The 23,584-nt window shown below is 40.8% G+C and overlaps 1 protein-coding gene across 1 annotated transcript in view; it reads left to right on the top strand.

The window, feature by feature from the left end:
* hs3st2 (heparan sulfate (glucosamine) 3-O-sulfotransferase 2) overlaps positions 1 to 12,230 on the top strand; it is a 32,640-nt gene extending 20,410 nt beyond the window's left edge. The window contains exon 2 of the mRNA XM_027176176.2: positions 11,152 to 12,230. Within this exon, the coding sequence (XP_027031977.2) occupies positions 11,152 to 11,770 (619 nt within the window). The 3' untranslated portion in view covers positions 11,771 to 12,230. The remainder of the gene's footprint in view (positions 1 to 11,151) is intronic.
* The last annotated feature ends 11,354 nt before the right edge of the window (positions 12,231 to 23,584 follow it).

Genomic DNA, 23,584 nt, shown 5'->3' on the forward strand with positions numbered 1-23,584 from the left:
AACCGTTGATAATTCATAGCCAGTCTACTGCCGTTTTAAGTCTAACATTAACTCGCAGGACTCGTATATCATTCCGTCTAAAGATGATTCAGAGAAGACAGTGCAAAAATAATTAGTGTTTTGTAGATGTAATCCATGTTTTGACTACTTGTGAGTTGAAACAAAGGTCATCATCATGTCGTTTCAATTCTATGTTTAAACATCTTGTAATGTATCAGTGTGGCTATATATATAGATATATATAGATATAGATATATTCTGTAAATCTTAGTCTACATGTATTTTTGTACTTATTAGTCAAAGTTGCAGACAGTTTTCATGCTGTTAGGTGACATGATCAGTTGATGTTTGTACCTGTATGTTTGCACCTTGACGTTAACTTGTCAGTTTCTGCTGTGGCTACTGTATATCACACTGAAAGCATTGAATTACCAAATAGATCCTGCACCAAAGTAGTTAGCAAAAAAAATAGCTCTAGCCTTCAGGATCACACCCGGTTGTATTCTTGATTGCCTGCTGAAAAATAATGCGAACAGGTGAGGGAGGACACCCTTATCCAACTTAGATATATATCTTTTTTTAACCTTATCTTAAACAATTGAGCAATTAAGGCATAAGGAATTGGGATTTGAACTCACAACCTTCCAGTCAGTACTGTACATGCTGTCTTTAAAAAACACCAAATAAACTCACCATGTAGCAGGAGTAGTATGAAGTGGGTGTATAAATCTTACTGTATAATAGTTCAGTTACTGAACAGAATTTTTATATTTTATTATTTATCTGTAAAAGACAAAAGTATGTCAACCTCTAGGATTAGTATTTATTTTAAAGGTTAAATTAGAGTCCATCTGATTTCAGTCAACGGGATGACAATCACTCCGGGTACTCCGGTTTCCTCCCCCGGTCCAAAGACATGCATGGTAGGTTGTTTGGCATCTCTGGGAAATTGTCCGGAGTGTGTGAGTGTGTGAGTGAATGAGAGTGTGTGTGTGCCCTGCGATGGGTTGGCACTGCGTCCAGGGTGTATCCTACCTTGATGATTCAAAAGCTTTCTAGCTACACTGTACATATCAGCATTATACATAGTACTTTGTTATAACAGCCATCCATCCTTCCACACATTTATCCATTTTCTTATTATGGGGTTGGAGGGAACTTGGAGTCTATCCCAGGGGACTCTGGGTACAAGGCATGGAAAACACTAAGTGCAATTTAGAGACGCTAGTCAGCTTACAGAATGTGTCTTTGGACTGCAGAACCAGGAGGAACTTCCTGAAGCACAAGAAGAACATGTAAACGGGATAACCACTAAACCACCGTTACAAATCAACAAGGAAACCGCTTGACTGAAAGATGATCAGTGTTTTTGAATGATCTAGTTACCTGTAATTGGCTGTACAGTCAATATGCTTTAATATAGTATTAGTTTAAGAATTTTTAATTAATTGTATTTACCTATTTTTTGTATTTACCCATTTTGGAGTTCTGATATGATTTATCATGGTTTCATTTTTTTGTACATGACAAAAAAATATAATTTACTTTAATTATGATATCTATTATATTATCAAGATATTTTCTAACTTTCTGTTCGAGAGCAGGTCCACATGAGCAGGCAGGTGGGTCTTTCATTCAGAGATGGAGGCACGTATCTAAATATATATATATATATACGTATATATATATATATACGTATATATATATATATATATATATATATATATATATATATATATATATATATATATATATATATATATCAGAGACCATCAAATCCACCCTTTAGCTAATGGACTTTCCCACAAAATGCATGATTAAGATATATATGAATATTACCTAGTAGGGTTTGTGTGCTATCTGGCAATGTGACTATAATGAGGATTTATCTCTTTCAACACAATCAGTTCATTAAGATTTATTACAAACAACATGACCGATATGAGTTTTGAGCTATAGGAGCTGCTGTCGAGAAATAAAACTATCATTCAAACTTACAATTACGACGTACTCAGAGCCGAACAGACCGGAGTGATTGTGCTACTTTATTGTGTTTTCTATCAACATAAAGTTATGATTAGTGGCATGTATTTAAAGATGCCGTTAAGCTGTTTGGGGAAGAGCTACTGCTCCATTGTCTACAAGATTAATTGTTGCCTCTGGCCTTGAGCTGGTAAGGCTAACTGAGACAACCTGGCCAGCAGAACACTGTTCATAAATCAAGCTAAACGGATCGATATTTCTGTGGACCGTGGAGGTAAATTATAGTATTCCCATCCAAGGAAAGCCTATTAAAAACTGGGAATGACTCACAACTGATGGATGCTTGAACTTATTCTTTAACATAGACTTTCATTGCCATGAGGCAGTCAGTATAATACTAATCTATATTATTTTCGCTAATGGTAGAAATATCCCTTAGCATACACTGACCTATAGCAATAAAACTTATCTTAACATGTGTAAATGACACTTCAGAGCCTGCAATGGAAGGCCTGGCAATGATATGATATTATATCAGTGGCTTCCAGGGGAATAAAAATATATACCTCAATTCAGCAAGTAAAAAGCGCTGTCTGGTAGAAACATGCTATTAAACACTTCTTCCTTGTGGAAGAAACAATTCTAACACCGTTTGTACCAAAGTCCTTCTGTTCACTCGGCGGCCATCTTGGCAACGTTCCCAGGCTCATATTTTCACTCATCCAAGACCAAGCTCTTATCTACTTCGATAAATCGTAAACGGATCGACAAGATGAAACGCCAGTTAAAATATGACAAAATAGCATGAATAATATGTGACCCCTGGCAGTAATATGGCATCTTTTTGTGGTCTTTTTTTTTTTTTTCAAAGTTTGTTCAAGACCAGGATCTGAGTTCGATATATCTGTATCGGACAATACATTAAACAGGCCGCATAGAAAAGTAGGCTATTCATCATTAAATTCCACTTATATTACATAACAAATTGGGACAACGATTTCAACTTAATCAAGACCGAAGACCTTCTGAAAAGTAGCTTGAATCAGGAGAGGCTACAGGTGAGCTGGTGGAAATACAGCAACAGCTCCTGATAGCAGCAAGGAGGAAGTAAAAATGTCCACCTTACACGTGACTCTTTCTCATGCCTTATCATATTCAGCTCATGTCATTTTTTTTCTATCAGTATTCAGAAGGTGTGAGCTTTAATTTTGGACCCGTTAAGCCACATGTCTTTTCGACTGGGATGTGGTAGCCTAGTCATTAAGGTGTTGGGCTACCAATAGGAAGGTTGTGAGTTCGAGTCCTATGTCCACCAAGCTGTCACTGCTGGGCCCCTGAGTAAGGCCCTTAGCCCTCAATTGCTCAGATGTATAAAAACGCGATAAAATGTAAGTAGCTCTGTATGAAGGTGTCTGCTAAGTAATGTAAATTTACTGGACCATTCTGATGGGGCTGGGTTTTATTCCTAATCATATTTATGGTGAGGTCACTGTATATAAACTGTTAATTTAATTTTCGAATATATCGATTATTCATTCATTCTCGCCTGCATCAATCAGGTTTATTCAGATGGGAAAAGTTGTGATTGTAAAAGAGTATTTTTAAGTATTTTAAGAGGAGACTAGGTAGCAAAAGAGGAGGGACTGAGTTAATATTGGGTAGCTAGGTAGCTAGCATGACAAAAAAAAATTACAGGCTGGTAAGAACAGATAAACAGGACAAACTGAGAGATACTTCAGTAAATGTGTGTTCAATATATGTGTGTGTGTGACTGGGGTGTGTAGTTCAGGGGTGACCGTGTTTGTAGGCCGTGGTGTGTTCTGGATATTAGACATGAATGGGTCTGGTCTGACAGTATGATGTAAAAAGGGGGCTTTGTGGCTTATTAGTAAGTTATAATGGTGAGTATTGGTTTTCTCCAAAGAAGATTGTGTGTAAATGGTCTGTGTTCATGTTTTTTTTGTCGGAAAAAATAGACGGCGTAAAAAAAAAGGTTTCATCAACAACAAAAAGGTTTATACACTGGTAATCTATACTAATGTTTACTCACATGCCATGTAATATTGACACTTTAAATCTGCCTGTCAGCTGTAGATTTCTTGTTATCGACCCCTCTGACTCAGAAAAGTCGGCTTTCGTGGACAAATACGAGCTTCTCTTTAGGTGCCCTACACTCATTTCGTAATTATGACAGGACTTGAAGGCAGCATTACACCTTAAACATGTCTGACATCATCCTTCTGTGTCTGGGACTAAAATCTGGAAAACACAACTCAACACACACACACACACACACACACACACACACACACACACACACACACACACACACACACACATGCAGGGCAGCCTCTCTCTCTGCTGTATGACAGCCTTTCATCATTAATTTAATCCAGCACAATTTTGCGAAGTTCATAGCTGCAGATATGAGACATTTCTCGATGACAGAGACACAGGACTCAATCTCTACAAAGAGCTACGTGACTTTGACAGCACAATTAGCTAACGTCAGGACCGGAAATAAAAAGCTTCACCGTTCAGAGAGTAACTAGAGAGCTAATGTTAGCTAAAACGTATCTGTGGTTTATTCTGTTGTACATCAAACACACAGCATTTACTTTGCAGCACACAAACTCTATCAGTGTTGTACTTGTATCATGCTGAATGGTTAAATTGTTTAATAAGGAAAACCTAATCTACATTTCTTATATTCACTTTATTATATCGGTGAGACACCACGTTTGCGTATTGTGATTTTTGTGTCGCTACACTTTTAGTTGTTGGTGTGCAACCTGGTGCAAACAGTGCAGGACAAGACAAACAAGACAGTGCAGGACAAAAGACATTGCAGGACAAAAACAGTGCAGACATAAAGTTAAAAGACAATATAAAAAGTACAAAAAATGCAATACACAAAAGGCAATAAACTAACAGAAACCGCGCCGACCGACCGGCGTACATACTGTATGTGAATACTGAACGTTCAAACAATATTTCGTGCAGTAACGATCATCAATCTAGTGATAGCTCGAAAGTTTGCGTTTAGACTATTTTAGTAGCAAGGATTTCTGTAGCAATGTTACCAGTCATAATAACACGGAAATAGAAAAAATAGAAATGTCCTGCACTCTCAGCGGGTTAATGACTCAACACCCTCCACTGACACAAGGACACATTTCAGTCCGTGGTATTTGGGGACCAGTTTGGATGCAAGTTAGCGGAAATCCAAGCTAAGAATAACCGACTGTTAAATAAAGGTGTAGATGGAAGTAACTCTATTGTGGGACTCTATTATGTGGGAAGTGATTAAGGTGTTGGACTACTGATTGAAAGGTCTTGAGTTTGAATCCCAGGGCAAGGTCCTTATCCCTCAATTGCTCAGCTGTATAAATGAGATAAATGTAAGTCGCTCTGGATAAAGGTGTACGACTTAAATGTAAAATCTATTGTATTTGTTTTCCGAAAGAAATCCAGAATTTATGGACGTGTTTTGTTTCGGTCTCTTTCACCTTCTTACTATGAAATAGATTGATTCCACGTTTGTCAGGTGCAGTTTCACTGTGTTCGCCGCTCGTTCGATTCATCGATCAGCTTCCACTGGACAGAATAATATTACTTTATATTCTCATTGTATATTTTATTTCCATTTTATTTTATTTTCATTGTAAATTACATTTTTTTTGTTAGATGAATTTGTATAGACAATTACAGTAGCTCATGGCAAGTGTATGATTTGAAGCGTAGCGTATCGGTCGTGTTATGTTAGAGATTTTCCTTTAGCCCAAACATAAATTTTACTCAGGAGACGACGTATCAGCGAACTGGAGTAAAGTGTCTTACCAACAATTCTATGATTTTTTTTTATATTTAGCTCAGCTGAAATTATAAGTAGCACTTCTCCGCTCACTCGACTACACTCTAACCCAACACTGTCCAGGATATCTGCTTGGAAAATGTAGCTACTGTATGACGCTCTGCTGCAGTGATTTGTATGGATATCGAAAACTTCTTGAATTGTTAAAAACCAGAAGCTCAAGATTCTTTGTTTAAACTCCTAGCAGTGAGGACACATGTCATGACTTTCTATGAGCGCTCTAATCAGAAGAGGGTTGTAGCTGAATGTGAGTTGGGTCTACAATCTGCATCTCCACCCAAATCTGCAGGAAAACTGCGTCCATGTAGAAAATTTGAAAGCTCTTGAGATATCATGGAGTTTGCGTTAAATTTTGTGACCCTGAAATTATGATTTCCATTGTCATGATGACTTGGACAATGCGTTGTTTCCTGTCTTGTGCTTTTGTGTATGTTTGTGTGTTATCATGTGTGTTTTCACCACCAGATCATTATCCCGTTCTTTCCTCTGCACACCTTTTCCTTATGTCTTGCTAATTGCCCTCCCCATTTATACCTGTTGATTTGAGTGTGTTTACTGAATCTTTGTTGTTTGCTACCTGGTGTTCTGGTTGTATGGTTTTCATTTCCTTGTATTTTGTTTTGTATTTTAGTAGCTCAGTTTTTCCGCTAGAGTGTTCCTGTGTCTGTTGGTTCTGTGATCCATCCATCCATCCATACATCTTCTACCGCTTTATCCGGGGCCAGGTCGCGGGGGCAGCAGACTAAGCAGGGATGCCCAGACTTCCCTCTCCCCAGACACTTCCTCCAGCTCTTCCAGGGGAATACCCAGGCGTTCCCAGGCCAGCCGAGAGACATAGTCCCTCCAGCGTGTCCTAGGTCTTCCCCTGGGCCTCCTCCCGGTTGGACATGCCCGGAACACCTCCCCAGGGAGGCGTCCAGGAGGCATCCGAAACAGATGCCCGAGCCACCTTAACTGACTCCTCTGGATGTGGAGGAGCAGAGGCTCTACTCTGAGCTCCTCCCGAGTGACCGAGCTCCTCACCCTATCTCTAAGGGAGCGCCCAGCCAACCCGCGGAGGAAACTCATTTCGGTCGCCTGTATCCGGGATCTTGTCCTTTCGGTCATGACCCAAAGCTCATGACAATAGGTGAGGGTAGGAACGTAGATCGACCGGTAAATAGAGAGCTTCGCCTTGTGGCTCAGCTCTGTCTTCACCACAACAGACCGGTATATCGACCGCATCACTGCAGAAGATACACCGATCCGCCTGTCGATCTCCCGCTCCATCCTTCCCTCACTCGTGAACGAGACCCCAAGATACTTAAACTCTTCCACTTGAGGCAGGAGCTCTTCGCCAACCTGAAGGGGACAAGCCACCCTGTGGTTCTGTGATTTTAATATTAAAACCCCTGTCTGTCTTCTATCCCTGCATTTGGGTCTGCACCTTTTTTTTGACACCCATTTGTGATCATTTTAAATTATTTGAAAATTGTAATGTACTAATGAAAACCCAGTAGCTTATTAGGTTTAGGTAGATGAAACTCATTGAGCAGCTAATTATCAACATTCGTTTAGTACATCCTCAGTTTTAATCAATGATCTTTGTTGGTTTGTTTTTGTCATTTGTAATCCTTAATGAAGAAACATATGAACTGTAGACAGTATTTATTTGAGGAGCCTGTTCTCCTGAGGAACATGGCAGCGCTCCTTTCTCTTAACAAACCCTTTCAGAGTGATTGGTGCTCCCTAGCAATCACAATGGGTTCAGGGTAAGAGACCGCTGTGAGTCTGCTTTGATTCAGGCGTCTCAGAGGGTGCGTGTGAGAATCCTTTAGGGTCCGTAAATGAGAAACGGGACATCCTGCGGTGTCCTGGGCATGAACAAACCAGGTCCACGAAGTCTTGAGTGTGCCATCTGGGACAGCTCTTACACCAGTGTTAGATTCTTTCTTTTTTTTTTTTTACATGTTTTAATAAAAGATCTTACACACTGCTCTGTTTTAGTATTTCAGTGTTATGAAAAATATCCTAATGTAGTTTTCTTTCTCATTTTTTTATTGTTATTTTGAAGTTTGTTGTGTAGTCGACCAGACATTTCGGGTTTAGAGCCACCATAACCTGGGGTAAAGGGTGGGGTTTAGAGCCACTATAACCTGGGGTAAAGGGTGGGGTTTAGAGCCACCATAACCTGGGGTAAAGGGTGGGGTTTAGAGCCACCATAAACTGGGGTAAAGGGTGGGGTTTAGAGCCACCATAAACTGGGGTAAAGGGTGGGGTTTAGAGCCACCATAAACTGGGGTAAAGGGTGGGGTTTAGAGCCACCATAACTTGGGGTAAAGGGTGGGGTTTAGAGACAGTATAACCTGGGGTAAAGGGTGGGGTTTAGAGCCACCATAACTTGGGGTAAAGGGTGGGGTTTATAGCCACCATAACCTGTGATTAAGGGTGGGGTTTAGAGACAGTATAACCGTGATTATGGGGGGGTTTATAGCCACCATAACCCGGGGTTAAGGGCGGGGTTTAGAGACAGTATAACTGTGATTATGGGGGGGTTTATAGCCACCATAACCCGGGGTTAAGGGCGGGGTTTAGAGACAGTATAACTGTGATTATGGGGGGTTTATAGCCACCATAAACTGGGGTAAAGGGTGGGGTTTAGAGCCACCATAACCTGGGGTAAAGGGTGGGGTTTAGAGCCACCATAAACTGGGGTAAAGGGTGGGGTTTAGAGCCACCATAACCTGGGGTAAAGTGTGGGGTTTAGAGCCACCATAACCCGGGGTTAAGGGCGGGGTTTAGAGACAGTATAACTGTGATTATGGGGGGGTTTATAGCCACCATAACCCGGGGTTAAGGGCGGGGTTTAGAGACAGTATAACTGTGATTATGGGGGGTTTATAGCCACCATAAACTGGGGTAAAGGGTGGGGTTTAGAGCCACCATAACCTGGGGTAAAGGGTGGGGTTTAGAGCCACCATAAACTGGGGTAAAGGGTGGGGTTTAGAGCCACCATAACCTGGGGTAAAGTGTGGGGTTTAGAGCCACCATAACCCGGGGTTAAGGGCGGGGTTTAGAGACAGTATAACTGTGATTATGGTGGGTTTATAGCCACCATAAACTGGGGTAAAGGGTGGGGTTTAGAGCCACCATAACCTGGGGTAAAGGGTGGGGTTTAGAGCCACCATAACCTGGGGTAAAGGATGGGGTTTAGAGCCACCATAACCTGGGGTAAAGGGTGGGGTTTAGAGCCACCATAACCTGGGGTAAAGGGTGGGGTTTAGGGCCACCATAACCTGGGGTAAAGGGTGGGGTTTAGAGACAGTATAACCTGTGATTAAGGGTGGGGTTTAGAGACAGTATAACCGTGATTATGGGGGGTTTATAGCCACCATAACCCGGGGTTAAGGGTGGGGTTTAGAGACAGTATAACTGTGATTATGGGGGGTTTATAGCCACCATAACCCGGGGTTAAGGGCGGGGTTTAGAGACAGTATAACTGTGATTATGGGGGGTTTATAGCCACCATAACCCGGGGTTAAGGGCGGGGTTTAGAGACAGTATAACTGTGATTATGGGGGGTTTATAGCCACCATAACCCGGGGTTAAGGGCGGGGTTTAGAGACAGTATAACTGTGATTATGGGGGGTTTATAGCCACCATAACCCGGGGTTAAGGGCGGGGTTTAGAGACAGTATAACTGTGATTATGGGGGGTTTATAGCCACCATAACCCGGGGTTAAGGGCGGGGTTTAGAGACAGTATAACTGTGATTATGGGGGGTTTATAGCCACCATAACCCGGGGTAAAGGGTGGGGTTTAGAGACAGTATAACCCGTGATTAAGGGTGGGGTTTAGAGACAGTATAACCATGATTACGGGGGTTTATAGCCACCATAACCCGGGGTTAAGGGCGGGGTTTAGAGCCGCAAAAAAACTGGTGTTAAGAGCAGTGTAGAAAACCTTTTTTGAGACATATCTAAAATCAATATTGTTGAAAACAATGTTATCCTTTTTTTAGTGAATTGTGAGTGAAACAGAGAAAAGTTGAGCAGGGGATAAAAATATACCTCAATTTTCAGATTAATACCAATACAGAAAAGCTGTATGGCACAGGCCTGAATATTATACTGTTTTAAAAAAAAAATAAAAAAGAAGAATAAAACAATTCTCCCTTTCTGTAGTTCACCAGTTCATGTTTCTACAACTTTGAAGTTTAAAGGATTTGATGGTTTTCTACTGGAAAACTTTGTGATAATAATGACCTATTTCAAGTGTCCTAGATTTCCCAAAGCCTCTCTCGGTATTGTGCATCTGTAATGCAGGTGATGGTGATTTATGACTAAGAGTGCAGGATGTGGCTGAGATTTGATAATTTCCCCATGCCCTTCAGCATCAAACACACTGGGGAGATAAGGGACTGGAAATATTGGCTGAAAGTATTAAAAGCTTCTGTGTGTGTGTTTGGGTGTGTGCACTGATTTTGTGACTGTAACAGAATCTCAATTTTTCACGGAGTCTTGCACCTATATGTGCACTGGCTGTTTTCTTTTATCCTCTTGATTTTTTTTTTTCTCTTCTATAAATAAAGCCCAAAGGCCAGTGTTATTTTTACTTCATCATCAGGAAAATTGGCTAGAATAATTACATATTCTGCATAGTGCATCGTTCTTTAGCTTCGTGAAACACGAGACTCGGACTTTTAGAGGATCTTGCTGGATTTTCTGCTTTCTTTCCATTTTGAGTGGCTGAAATTGATTTTTTTTTTCAGATAAGCAACCAAAGCAGACATCTCGTTCTGAGCTAACGATCGTTTGGCTCTGTGTTTTAACTGTATATTCTACTGCTTAGTGTAAAATAGGATGTAAAGAAGCATAGAATATGAAAAAGTGCATGGATGTGTCATTTTAATGGTTAAAATCAAATTGTATTAGTCATAGTAGGTAAATGTTTTTTTTTTATGACTTCATAAAAAATAGAGTCAAAATTAAAATAGAGTCAAAATTAAAATAGAGTCAAAAAATGGATTTGTACAGAGCAGAGAAAAAAATAATAAACTTAAAATAAAAAAAAAAAAAATACAGCATATTAATTCGATCCACTGACTTATGATATGTATATGAATATGATATGAATAACGTGTGAGTTTATGAATAAAGTGCAGTTTTATCAGTTATTATTATATTATTTATTTCTTTATTAATTCATTTTGTCACATATCCTACATACCTAAAATATACAAAGATAGAAATACCAGTTATAACCAGGAACAGCCAGGTCTTTCACCAGTGACATTTCTTTCTTTTCCCCCCTAGAGGCCTAATGCCACGGACACTGGACAGCCAAATCACCATGGAGAAAACGCCCAGCTACTTTGTGACACACGAGGCTCCACGCCGCATAGCCACAATGTCCCAAGACACCAAGCTCATCGTGGTGGTGCGAAATCCAGTGACACGAGCCATCTCTGACTACACTCAGACACTGTCCAAAAAACCAGACATCCCCAGCTTTGAGGAGCTCGCCTTCAAGAACAGAAGCCAGGGTTTGGTGGACACTTCGTGGAATGCCATCCGCATAGGCATGTACATCCTGCACCTCGAGAACTGGCTGCAGTACTTCCGACTCTCCCAGATCCACTTTGTAAGCGGTGAACGGCTCATCACAGACCCGGCCGGCGAACTGGGCCGCGTGCAGGATTTCCTGGGACTGAAACGCATCATCACAGACAAACACTTCTATTTTAACCGAACAAAAGGCTTCCCATGTTTAAAGAAGCCTGAGAGCAGCAGCACTCCTCGGTGCCTTGGCAAGTCCAAGGGCAGGACACATGTGCAAATCGACCAGGAGGTCATCGAGCAGTTGCATGACTTTTATAGACCTTTCAATGTGAAATTTTATGAAATGGTAGGACATGACTTCAGATGGGACTGACATGGTATCATTTCTTAAACGATGAATGAGTCATCGGATCAGATCTGTCAGCCAGATAAGACCACTGACAGAAGGAGCGAATGAAAACAGAAAACCTCAAAGGACACCTTAAACAAACGAAGACCAAATGCTCTTAAGATATACTGTAAAAACTAGCTTATAAGCTTACTGAATGATTCTACACAGGCAAAATCCATAGCTATTCTATACTGTAGCTCAGGACACCGTGCCATCCACTTGAAATCCTTTACTACATTTAGGATTGACACTTGCTCATTAAATCAAGAGAATAACCGAGAAGCTGTCATTCGGTTTCTAAGTACTTGTAATGCACAGCACTGTGTCTGTTCACTGTCCTCCTGTTACTATTTAAAATACTTCATCTCGTTATGAAACTGAAGCCCATACAGCATAGGACTGCAGTGTGTTATTAAAAATTGTGAAATGGAAAACAAATTAAACACAGCTTCAACAAAATTACCTTTAAGGCTGTTCTTACCAGAGAAGCTGATTGATTCGTGGTTTTATTATTCTGACGATGGGAAACAGCACACCGTGATCATGTTTGACTTTCTTGTGTGGAATTATGTCTTCTTTTTTTTAAATGTGTAGGTAACTTTTTCTCTCAGCAGATATCTGAAACCGCATGTCATCAGCAGATGTTTTGCATCTGATAACAGATGTGATCTTCAAAGAAGACCGATACCCCTGTCACACCCTTGTGGAATAACTGGCAAAATCCTAAGAGCTGTTTGTTTTTTTTTTTTCCTTTCTAAGTTAGTAATAGAATCCCAAAGGACCATCCAATTTAGTCTCTAGCTATGCCAGTCTTTGTACAGAAGACCGGCCTTGCATAAACCATCCTCTCTGCTTAAACCATTCCTCTAATAGATCACTATTAGACTCATGAGATGCTGTTAAGTTTCTGTAATGCTTCAGAACCTGAAGAATCGACGCTGATATTAATTAGCAGTGCTGCAGACTGAGCCTTGGATCTCTCTCAGTCCTCATAAAAGGTCTTCCATCGATTTGATATGATCATCTGGGAGGCAACAATGTAATTACCTCTACAGGCCAGTTTAACCTTCAAAGTAAATACCGAGAAACAAACAGGCCATGTTATAAATGTCATGAACTTTGAGCATCTCAGGAACAACTTCAACCTTTCGCCTTATTAGGCTACGTCAACCGAAATGACGTGGAAAATGTTTTCGACGCCTCATCTACTGCACAGCCACATACGGGAGATTCTTCAGTAATTTCAGTGTGCAGCCTTTTTATAGGTATTTAGATCTTTTAAACGGTCTGTGACTAAATAAAATGATCAAGATCAAGATGCAGCAGAACTAACAAGCAAGCTCTAAGTCAACAAGCTACGGTTGTTATCCATCTCTCCGTGATAATGAAAGGTTTCATAGATAACCTTGGTTCTGCAAGTGAGCGAATGGCTGCCGTTCACCAGGATCGTTGGGCACCCTATCAATTCGAGTGACCCAGGTCACCTGACTCTGACTTGTATTGTTTGAGACTCGTACATTTTCAAACAACAGATAGGATAATGACAAAATTAGCAGATCACCAACATATTTAGCAAAGATGCTGGATTCAGATATAGTCTGACTGAGTCGATGTCCAATCCCCAGTGTAAGCCATGGTGATAGCCATCAAAAAAAAGCTTTGTTCGTCAAAGGACATTTTATACCTGCATCTTCTATTGGTAAATATGGAAACTTGTACAGAAACTTTAGAATGAAGATCCTCTGTGGGATCATAGAAGACACTCTACTTTTAGAAAAAGTTTCTACTAATTAATGCTCTACTAGTCTCAAAGCAGCAGTCTGTCAACGGTGTACAGACAATGCTGCCACATACACTTACTGTATAGATCCAGAAAAGAGATGCTTCTATCCAACTTTGCAAATAAAAACCAGAACAGTGAATGATGAAAGCACAGTATTTCACACATAATGAGAAAAGTTCCTAATAACCTGCGTACCGGCAGATGGAAAACATTCACTCACCCCTCGCATACGTGGCAGTTTGCTGGGATCACTCCTATTAGACAAAGCCAGAATTTCATGGTGTACGGACTGCTGTACCGCAGTGACCTATTCATCTGGTACCACAGGTCCAATCTGTTGTGCAGTGGAAACAGAAGGTCTGCCAGTAACAATAGCATCAGGTAGAGGTGAAGTAGGGGTTATAAACACGCTGGTTGCATAGCCAGTTTGAGGCTCTATGGTGTCATCCAGAGCAGAAATTCATCCAGCTGCCCATAATTGGATGTTTTCATGACAGAATTCAAACACAAAAACAAATAAAAGCCTAACTGACAATCTTACAGCACCTGGTATTCCCTAGCGATTCCCATCCAGATACTAATGAGGGCCGAGTCTGCTTATCTTCCGAGATCAGATCAGATGAGATCAGGCATACTCAGAGTGACATGGCCATAAGCAATTGCTGCTTCGAATAGTTGCCGATTTAAATAGTCTAAGCAAGCATCCTTTCTTGCTACGGCACCTGGTATTTTCAGGCCATCTCCTATCCAATAATAACCACCAATCATGCACCAAAACATTATTTGTCACATCCCTGTCTAAAAAAAAAACAATATCACAATCAATTTTTTGTATGTATACAACTTCGCATTAGCTGAACTAGTTCCTTGGTTGTTACTACCTTGGTTGGGTTGGTTTTGGTACAGTACATCAAACTTGATGATGTCTCTTGACCCTGTCTTCCAAAGGTCTTCAATGCATTAGCTGCTGGTGACTCAGTGGGTCTTTACAAGACTTCCAGCACTGGCATTTACATCAGCAAACTTCTCATGTGTGATCATGTGTGTCAACAATCCCAATGGTCCACTGCACTTCACTGCTTTGTTTCTCTTTGCTTCCCTGTAGTGTAAGTATTCGACCCACTTCAACATTTCCAGATTGTCTTAGGCTTTAAAATAGACATAATACTTATGCAAGGTACATTTTACCAACTGTTCTGTCAGATCATAATATTCAGGTTAATGGCTAACTGATCAGCCTTTATCTTTAATACTTTCCACTAGTGAGATCATCACTTTCTTTACCAGAGGCATTTATTTCAACCTTGTGCTTCTGCTTTTCCCAGTTCAGCCAGTATACCTGCCCTTTTCTAAGGTTTTAGCTTCAGTACAATTTTTTGTCTACATAAAGATCCTCTTGATGCATGTTGGACAACTAAACCGCAAATTGGCCATGCATTTAATTAGCCGTGTTTCGAGTAAGATCCAGCTTAAGTTCCACTAGAGTAATGTTATTATCAGTCCGCAGCACTTACAGTACACCGGGGCTGCTGAGGCACACTCTTGTGTTACTCTATGATGGCTGGCTTTCTTTAGATGAAGTATGCAACAACTAACACAGTACATTTCACCAGCTGTCTTTACCATTAGCTGTACCATACAGTTCAATTCATTCAATAGAAAAAATTGTGTTGTACTATTAGCCTTTTATTTTTATTATTTACATTTATGAAACGTATTAAGTCAGTAATACACATCAAAATGACCATGATCTGAAATGAATAATGTTTGGGGAAAATTTTGCACTTTAATAGATTTGAAGTTAATGAAAACTCCAGTATAGATACAAGGCAGCTTTTCATATTTTACACTGAATCACAGCAAATAGTAGATATTATATATATATATATATATATATATATATATATATATATATATATATATATATATATATACATATATTCATTCATTTTCTACCGCTTATCCGAACTTCTCGGGTCACGGGGAGCCTGTGCCTATCTCAGGTGTCATCGGGCATCGAGGCAGGATACACCCTGGACGGAGTGCCAACCCATCACAGGGCACACACACACTCTCTCATTCACTCACACACTCTCACACTACGGACAATTTTCCAGAGATGCCAATCAACCTACCATGCATGTCTTTGGACCGGGGGAGGAAACCCCCGAGGCACGGGGAGAACATGCAAACCAAACTCCACACACACAAGGCGGAGGCGGGAATCGAACCCCCGACCCTGGAGGTGTGAGGCGAACATGCTAACCACTAAGCCACCGTGCCTCCCGTATATATATATATATAAAAAAAACAACTAACCCACAAATGGTTAAAGACCTTAATTTATATGTTTCAGCTCTCTGGTTGATTATTGTTTATTTGTCTGTATTTTCATTCATTTAACTCGTTTTTCAAATTATATCTGATGTTTCGGCATAAAGGACAGGAAGCACGAATCAGTAGTAATCTGGTGTGCTTAGCAACACTGCAAGTGAATCATCTCCTCATGTCGTTGAATATCTAGACCTAAGTACCCTTATTCACATGGGTGTTTAAAAGGTGCATGAGTTGTGGCTGAAGGTCTGCTCCTTTTCAATGTTTTTTTTCTGTTTTCCATCATTATGCCCTGGTTTATGCAAAATAAATAAATAAAAAAGCTTGCATCTAATCACAGAAACACGATGCTCTCTGAGACAGCTGCTTTGATCGCTTGAAGCTACTGGAGTTTGTTTCTCATGCCACACAGAGGCTGACATCGACCCCTTGATGTCCTGCTCTGGCCAAAGTAATGATCCGCCGGAATATCTACAGGTCATAAAGCCACACATTCTGGCCGTAACACACACCGACACTCCTACACTAAACATGGAATACAGCTGGCATGTTAAAATCACATCGCACCTCTTCCCACAGCTTTAAAACATGACATTTAAAGCTAAAAGCATGGCACCTTTTTTTTTTTCCTTTTGCACATATTTATTAATGTTCATGTAACTGTAACTGATTGCTATCCATGCTTGTTATACCTGGCTGCACTCTCGTGACACACCGTCAACTGTGTTCGAGGTGATATCATTAAACGGGGTTGACAAGTTCCAGCTAAATTTAAGGACCGAATTCATCCCAAAAACAACACGAAACTCCTGAAATAATCAGCCTCTGGAAAAGGAAAAGGAAATTGATTAGATTTAATTCTGATTACTACCCTGGCACCCTGTCATTAATGATCCTGTGTATGGTCGGAGGGAACCTGGTCCCGGGGACTCGGGGCACAAGGCAGGGCAACACCCTGGATGGATTGTCCAACTCACACACACACACACACACACACACACACACACACACCTATACACTCACTACGGAACATTTAAAGATACCAGTCAGCCTACAACACATGTATTTGAACTGGGGGAGGAAACTGTAGAACCAGGAGGAAACCCCTGAAGCACATGGAGGACATGCAAACTCCACACACACACATACACACACACACACACACACACACACACACACACACACACACACACACACACACACACATATACACACACACGAAGCAGAAACAGGAATTTAAACCCTCATTCCTGGAGGAAATCATTAAGCCACAATTTCCCCATTAATAACTCTATGGAGCTAAATGACATAACCAATTAAAAAGCAAGCAAATCAGTGAAACCTCAGCTTATATATAATGTTGAATTGCAACTTTTTTTTTTTTTTAAATCACAGACATCTCGTTATTATTTCTGTGGAACTGAACCAGGATTTTATGAAGATTAACTGGTTACATGGCTGGTTGGATGAACCACAACTGATTCTGAGTTAATCTATTTATGCTGGTAATAAAAGCAATGCCTAAACCTAAACTGAGCCATAAATTTAAGCTCAGTAACCTAAAGGAATACATTTTTGGATTTTTTAAAAATGTATATAGTGAATAAATGCTGCTGTTTTAGCAACAAAAACATAGAGGAGAGCAGCCAAATATCTGCGCAAGATCACTACCAAGATCAAGATATAAAAACACACACACACACACACACACACACACACGAAGGACAGCGCCAGAGCTGATAGGGGCAAAGTGGTGGATCTTCACACCCTAACCCCGTATCTCTGTGAAATGTGTTAATGAGGGAAAAGTTAAAGCAGAATGTAGCCAGCATACGAGACAGAGGTAGAATCCAGTCCTTGAGGAATCATCCAGTTATAGCATTCGCTGGAGTTTATTTATGGCTCAGCTTCGTTTGTGAAAACCTCACATGAATAGTCTAACCTTTGTGAGTCTCAGACAAAGAGCAGAAATACACCAGGTTTAAACTGCAGTCTAACACACTGACGCAGAATCCCAACAGATTTCATTTCGTTTCAATTTAAAAACCAGAAAAGTATTAAAACGTGACGATTCTTTGCATTTCAAACTTTTTTTTTTTTTTTTTGATATCTGTTGTCCTACATAAATGTGAGTGGGAGCTACATATATCAACCCTGAAGTGATAACTCTCAATTAGCATTCACGACGGCTGCTTCGCCGCTACATCTTCCTGGTCAGGGCCAAATTGGTGTCCTGAAGCAGTCGGAGTATTGCGAGCTCTGACTGCTATACGGCGAGGGGCTGAGCCAGTGTCACCATGCTGTCTCACTTAATGAGCAGAGAGTCTGAATAATGTCTGTTTTTATTTCATATTTGTCCATCCTTGTTAAAAAATTGATAAAAAAAAAAAAAAAAAAAAAGCTGAATTTTCACCTGAACACCACTGTCTGCTATTTGACTCTCGGTATGTTGGAGAAATGAGACAAATAAGGTGAGTTAATTCATGACCGGTTCTTTAGAATTAATTAGAATAATTACCCCCAAAAAATGACATAATTTCCCCACAAAATCAAAATTGTCAGATTTTCCTACTTTGCAATCCTCATCAAAATACGCTGAAAACATGCTGAAGGTTTAAACAAAAAATTGGCTTTTTTACTGTTTACCGTGGGGGGCACAGTGGCTTAGTGGTTAGCATGTTCGATTGTTGGGGGTTCGATTCCCGCCTCCGCCTCGTGTGTGTGGAGTTTGCATGTTCTCCCCGTGCCTCGGGGGTTTCCTCCGGGTACTCCGGTTTCCTCCCCCGGTCCAAAGACATGCATGGTAGGTTGATTGGCATCTCTGGAAAATTGTCCGTAGTGTGTGTGTGTGTGTGTGTGTGTGTGTGTGTGTGTGTGTGTGTGTGTGTGTGTGTGTGTGTGTGTGTGTGTGTGTGTGTGTGTGCGTGTGTGTGTGCCCTGTGATGGGTTGGCACTCCGTCCAGTGTGTATCCTGCCTCGATGCCCGATGACGCCTGAGATAGGCACAGGCTCCCCGTGACCCGAGGTAGTTCGGATAAGCGGTAGAAAATGAACGAACGATGAACTGTTTACCGTTCAATCGAAAATAACGTATTTTATTTAAAAAAAAACAATCCGCAGTCCGTTCCAGCCGAGTTCTTTAACATGCAGCGTACTAAGGGATAAAGGCGCACCTAAAAGTGGTTGAGACTGTTCCTTTTTTTTTGCTCCATACCTCCATTACGCTAATTTTTAACGCACAGCCGTTAGCCAACAGCACAGCTGTAGGCCAGTGTTTGGTTGCTGTGGGTTTTTTTTTTTCCACCTTGCTCTTCCTCTTCCTGAGACCAGAAACCAGAAGATAATGAGAGTAGCACATGATTTATAACATGCAACAGATTTCTCATTATGTGCTGAAAACCAAGCTAGCAAAAAGCTTCCACGTTCTACAAGCATCTGAGCACTGTGATATGAAAACAAACTACGATAGATAAAAAAGCAAAACGTTATAAAGCACTAGTGCTGGTAAAATTGTCTGATAAGAGCGTGTGATCGAGAAGCCGGCTCGTTCTCCCTTTTGCTTGGCGTCGATTAGTCGTATGGGTCTGACAGGTCGCATGGAACGCTAATGAAGTATGAGCTATTAAAGCCGTAGCACAATGGGGCAGTGCGGCTTTGATGAAGATCAGCACGTGAACATCATCACGTAGTGATAGAGAAACACAATTTAACACGTACAGACAGAGACGCAGCAGTGAGGTAGCAATTAATCTTAAAGCCGCGATACACCTATAATTCGACCCGAGCGCCTTAAGAATTTGAACTGTCTTTACTTCTCGATAGCTAAATCACCGAAGTGGACGGTTTGATATTGAAACTCTCTCTGACTGCTCCGGGGTCTGTAATCTGTATTAACCAATTAAGGAAGTTCTTTGCAAGCAGGTGGTTGTTGCTGCCTGTCAATTATTTTGAACGTGCTTTGGCTGTAAATGAAACAGTGAGCAGAGCAGAGCTCATGTTCAGGAGCAGATCAGAGTAGAGCTGTTTCTCCAAATGCAATCAGTCCTCATACTGTACATCATTTATCCTCTGGTTGGTTGATCAGAGGATCAGGGTTCAAGCCCCAGCACTGCCAAACTGTCACTGTTGGGCCCTTGAACAAGGCCCTTAACTCTCTCTGCTCCAGTGGTGCTGTATCATGTCTGACCCTGTGCTCTGACCCCCAACCTCCAAAGTTGGGATATGTGAAGAAAGAATTTCACTGTGCTGAATGTACATGAGACAAAATAGAGTATTTTAATCAAACAGGTTAAACTGAACGTTTACATTAAGACCAGAGAAATGCTCGGCGGAACGATCGGTCTGAAATGCTGACACCTCCGAAGGGGGGAAACTGTATTACTGTAATAGTGTCCTGCATGTGGCTGAATTCTCCAGAGTGGTCCAGCAACTAGTGCACTATGGATGGCACCGAAGTCATTTGGGGTGAGTAGTTCAGTGATAAAACTGCTGCCAGGTGAGCTTTACCTTCTTAAATATTTAGCTCGGTGGGTTCTGGGGTAACTTATGACCCTTCCAAGGAACAGATTATTTTGCTAAACAGGAACATTTTAATATATACGGATCTGATCACTCAGTGATTTGGGAAAAGAGTCACTTGTCTCTCTCACACACTTATTTACACCTAAGTGGAATTTATCTTCACAAGTCACAAATTAACTGCCTGGAAAAAAACAAAATCATCTGTGTGGTTGTTAATTAAATCCATTAACTTACTTAAGTCTTAATTAAAGACGCAGTTAGGCTGGTTTGTGGTAAATTAAGCTTTAAGAGCTTTTATCAAACTGTGATTTAAATTCAGCTCATTCAGGTAATTCGGCAGATTCGTTCCTTCTGGGTATTTATTCATCTCGCTGCTTATACTGAATCAGAATGTTATAATAATACTGGTATCAGGAAATGGGTGGCTTCGGCAGGGACAAAATCCAGACCTAAATGCAGCGATAGACAGACAAGCAGGGGTTTTATTAATAAAAAAACAAACCAACAGACACAAGGAAACACTAGGGGGAAACTGGGCAACTAAAATACACAAGAAAACAGAGAACCAGGTAAAAACAACAAGGATTCACAAAAACACCCTCGAAACAACAGGTATAAATAGGGGAGGTAATTAGTGAAATATAAGGATCAGGTGTGCAAAGGCAGGAATAGGATAACACACCATGAGACTAATGCCATGTCCACATTAATACGTTTTCGTTTGAAAACATATATTTTTCTCTCCGTTTTGGCCTTTCGTCCACGCTAAGACAGCATTATAAGTCAACGAAAAAGTGACGTGACATACTCAGAATTTGTTCTCTGCATTTAACCCATCCAAAGTGCACACACACCCGGAGCAGTGGGCAGCCCTTTATGCTGCAGCTCCCAGGAAACAGTTGGGGGGGTCGGTGCCTTGTTCAAGGGCACCTCAGTCGTGGCCGGCCCGAGACTCGAACCCACAACCTTAGGATTACGAGTCAGACTCTCTAACCATTAGGCCACGAATAATATTTAGATATATTTATTTATATATTCACATATAAAATATGTCCTTCTTTGTGCTACATGTAGTTCATTAGGTCAGGAACATTAAGTACCATATCTACAAAAATTAGCATGAAAATTCTCTTTACATCAGTAAACAGACAGATAGATGACATTTGAAAAAGTTAAAATAAAAAGTTTTTTATTTTAAAAAACCTTAGGATTACGAGTCAGACTCTCTAACCATTAGGCCACGACTTGCCCATTAGGCCGCGACTTGCCCATTAGGCCGCGACTTGCCCATTGGGCCACAACTTGCCATTTAGGCCTCGACTTGCCCATTAGGCCACGACTTGCCCATTAGGCCTCGACTTGCCCATTAGGCCACGACTTGCCTATTAGGTCGCGACTTGCCCATTAGGCCGCGACTTGCCCATTAGGCCGCGACTTGCCCATTAGGCCACAACTTGCCATTTAGGCCTCGACTTGCCCATTAGGCCGCGACTTGCCCATTAGGCCACGACTTGCCCATTAGGCCTCGACTTGCCCATTAGGCCACGACTTGCCCATTAGGCCACGACTTGCCACGACTTGGTTTTTGAATAGTATGACGCATTTTTAGTCCTGCGATGCAGTCGAAAGCAAATAAACGGCAAGCGGAAATGACTCAGGTCAAAGCTTTACTCATGCGCAGTAGGGGGATGTAAGCGTTTTCCTACATTTCAGTGTGGATGAGCAACTTTTGGAAAACGTTTGAAAATGATAACGTGGACGCGGAGCGTTTTTAGACGTAAACTCCTTTACAAATATATCCGGATTATTGTGGACACGGCCGAAATGTAAAAGAAGTGAAATGTAAAAAATGGAGATTATTTATTACAGGATTGTTCACCAACTTCACAAGGAATTTCACAACTAAAAACAATTCAGAAAGATTATTAGTGGACTGAAAGCAGCCTTGTGTTTAAAACTCTAAGCTTGCAGTCATTGATTGGATTTATTTGGTTGGTTGGTTCCTTGTTTGTTGGATTATTTCTTTGTTTTAATAAACACATGCTAACATTTCTAACTAGATCTTTGACTCTCTGATCTCAACACATCTCCTAATTAAACTAAATGAATTATAAATGAAATACCATGTGGTACACACTCTTATACCACAGTGAGGTCGGATAGGAAGAAATCTTGGGGAAAATATTAACATTTATATCATGTTATTTAAAAAAAATATAGAACAATAAAATAATTCATTGAAGCTTATTCGTTGGGAATTTGGCAGATGTCTTTGTCAAAAAGTGCTTCAAAGTCTCCATCGATGAATACATCCATACTGGTTCAGTAGAACACAGACTAAGGAAACCACTCACTCATTTTCTACCACTTTATCTGAACTACCTCGGGTCACGGGGAGCCTGTGCCTATCTCAGGCGTCATCGGGCATCAAGGCAGGATACACCCTGGACGGAGTGCCAACCCATCACAGGGCACACCTAAGGAAACCAATAATAATCAAAAAGGAAAAAATAAGTAAGCACTAGTTGTAGTATTTCAGGAAGACGTAGGTCTTCACTAGTCCTTTAAAGACACTCGGTGACTCGGCTGTTCTGACATCTTGGGGAAGTTCATTCTACAACCTCGGTGCCAGAACAAAGTACCTACCTTTTAACCTGAGAGATGGTGGGACCAGTCGAGCAGTGCCGGAAAACTCGTCGTTACAAAGCAGCTTTACAGAAATGTAGATATCCAGTGGATTTCCTTTCATAAAGAAGAGCTTAAACACATTATACAGGCTGCTGATATGTGTTTAATGTTTTAAATTAGATGCTAATTGTTGTTTTGTAACATTATACAATTTCAAACTCGATCTTAAATCTTGATGCAGCTGAATATTCGACTTGTGCATTAAGTTAGGACACGATAACAAATCAAGCTACTCATAATATTGTTGAGCTTAACTGCTAATTTGGTCAAATATTCTCGCTAAACGATGACTAACACGTGTTAGTTTAGCCTGCGCACATAATAGAACTCGAGCAGAGCGGAAAAGGTTGAAATCCAGTCATAAGGAAATTCATTCCAAGCTTCAGTGAATCTTCTTGGGTTTAGGGACTTTCTCTGCGTTTCCATAAGAATACTACATTTTCTTTAAGTAGCACTTACAGGCCAGAACA

This window comes from Tachysurus fulvidraco, chromosome 24, assembly GCF_022655615.1.
Source record: "Tachysurus fulvidraco isolate hzauxx_2018 chromosome 24, HZAU_PFXX_2.0, whole genome shotgun sequence".
Taxonomy (NCBI): domain Eukaryota; kingdom Metazoa; phylum Chordata; class Actinopteri; order Siluriformes; family Bagridae; genus Tachysurus; species Tachysurus fulvidraco.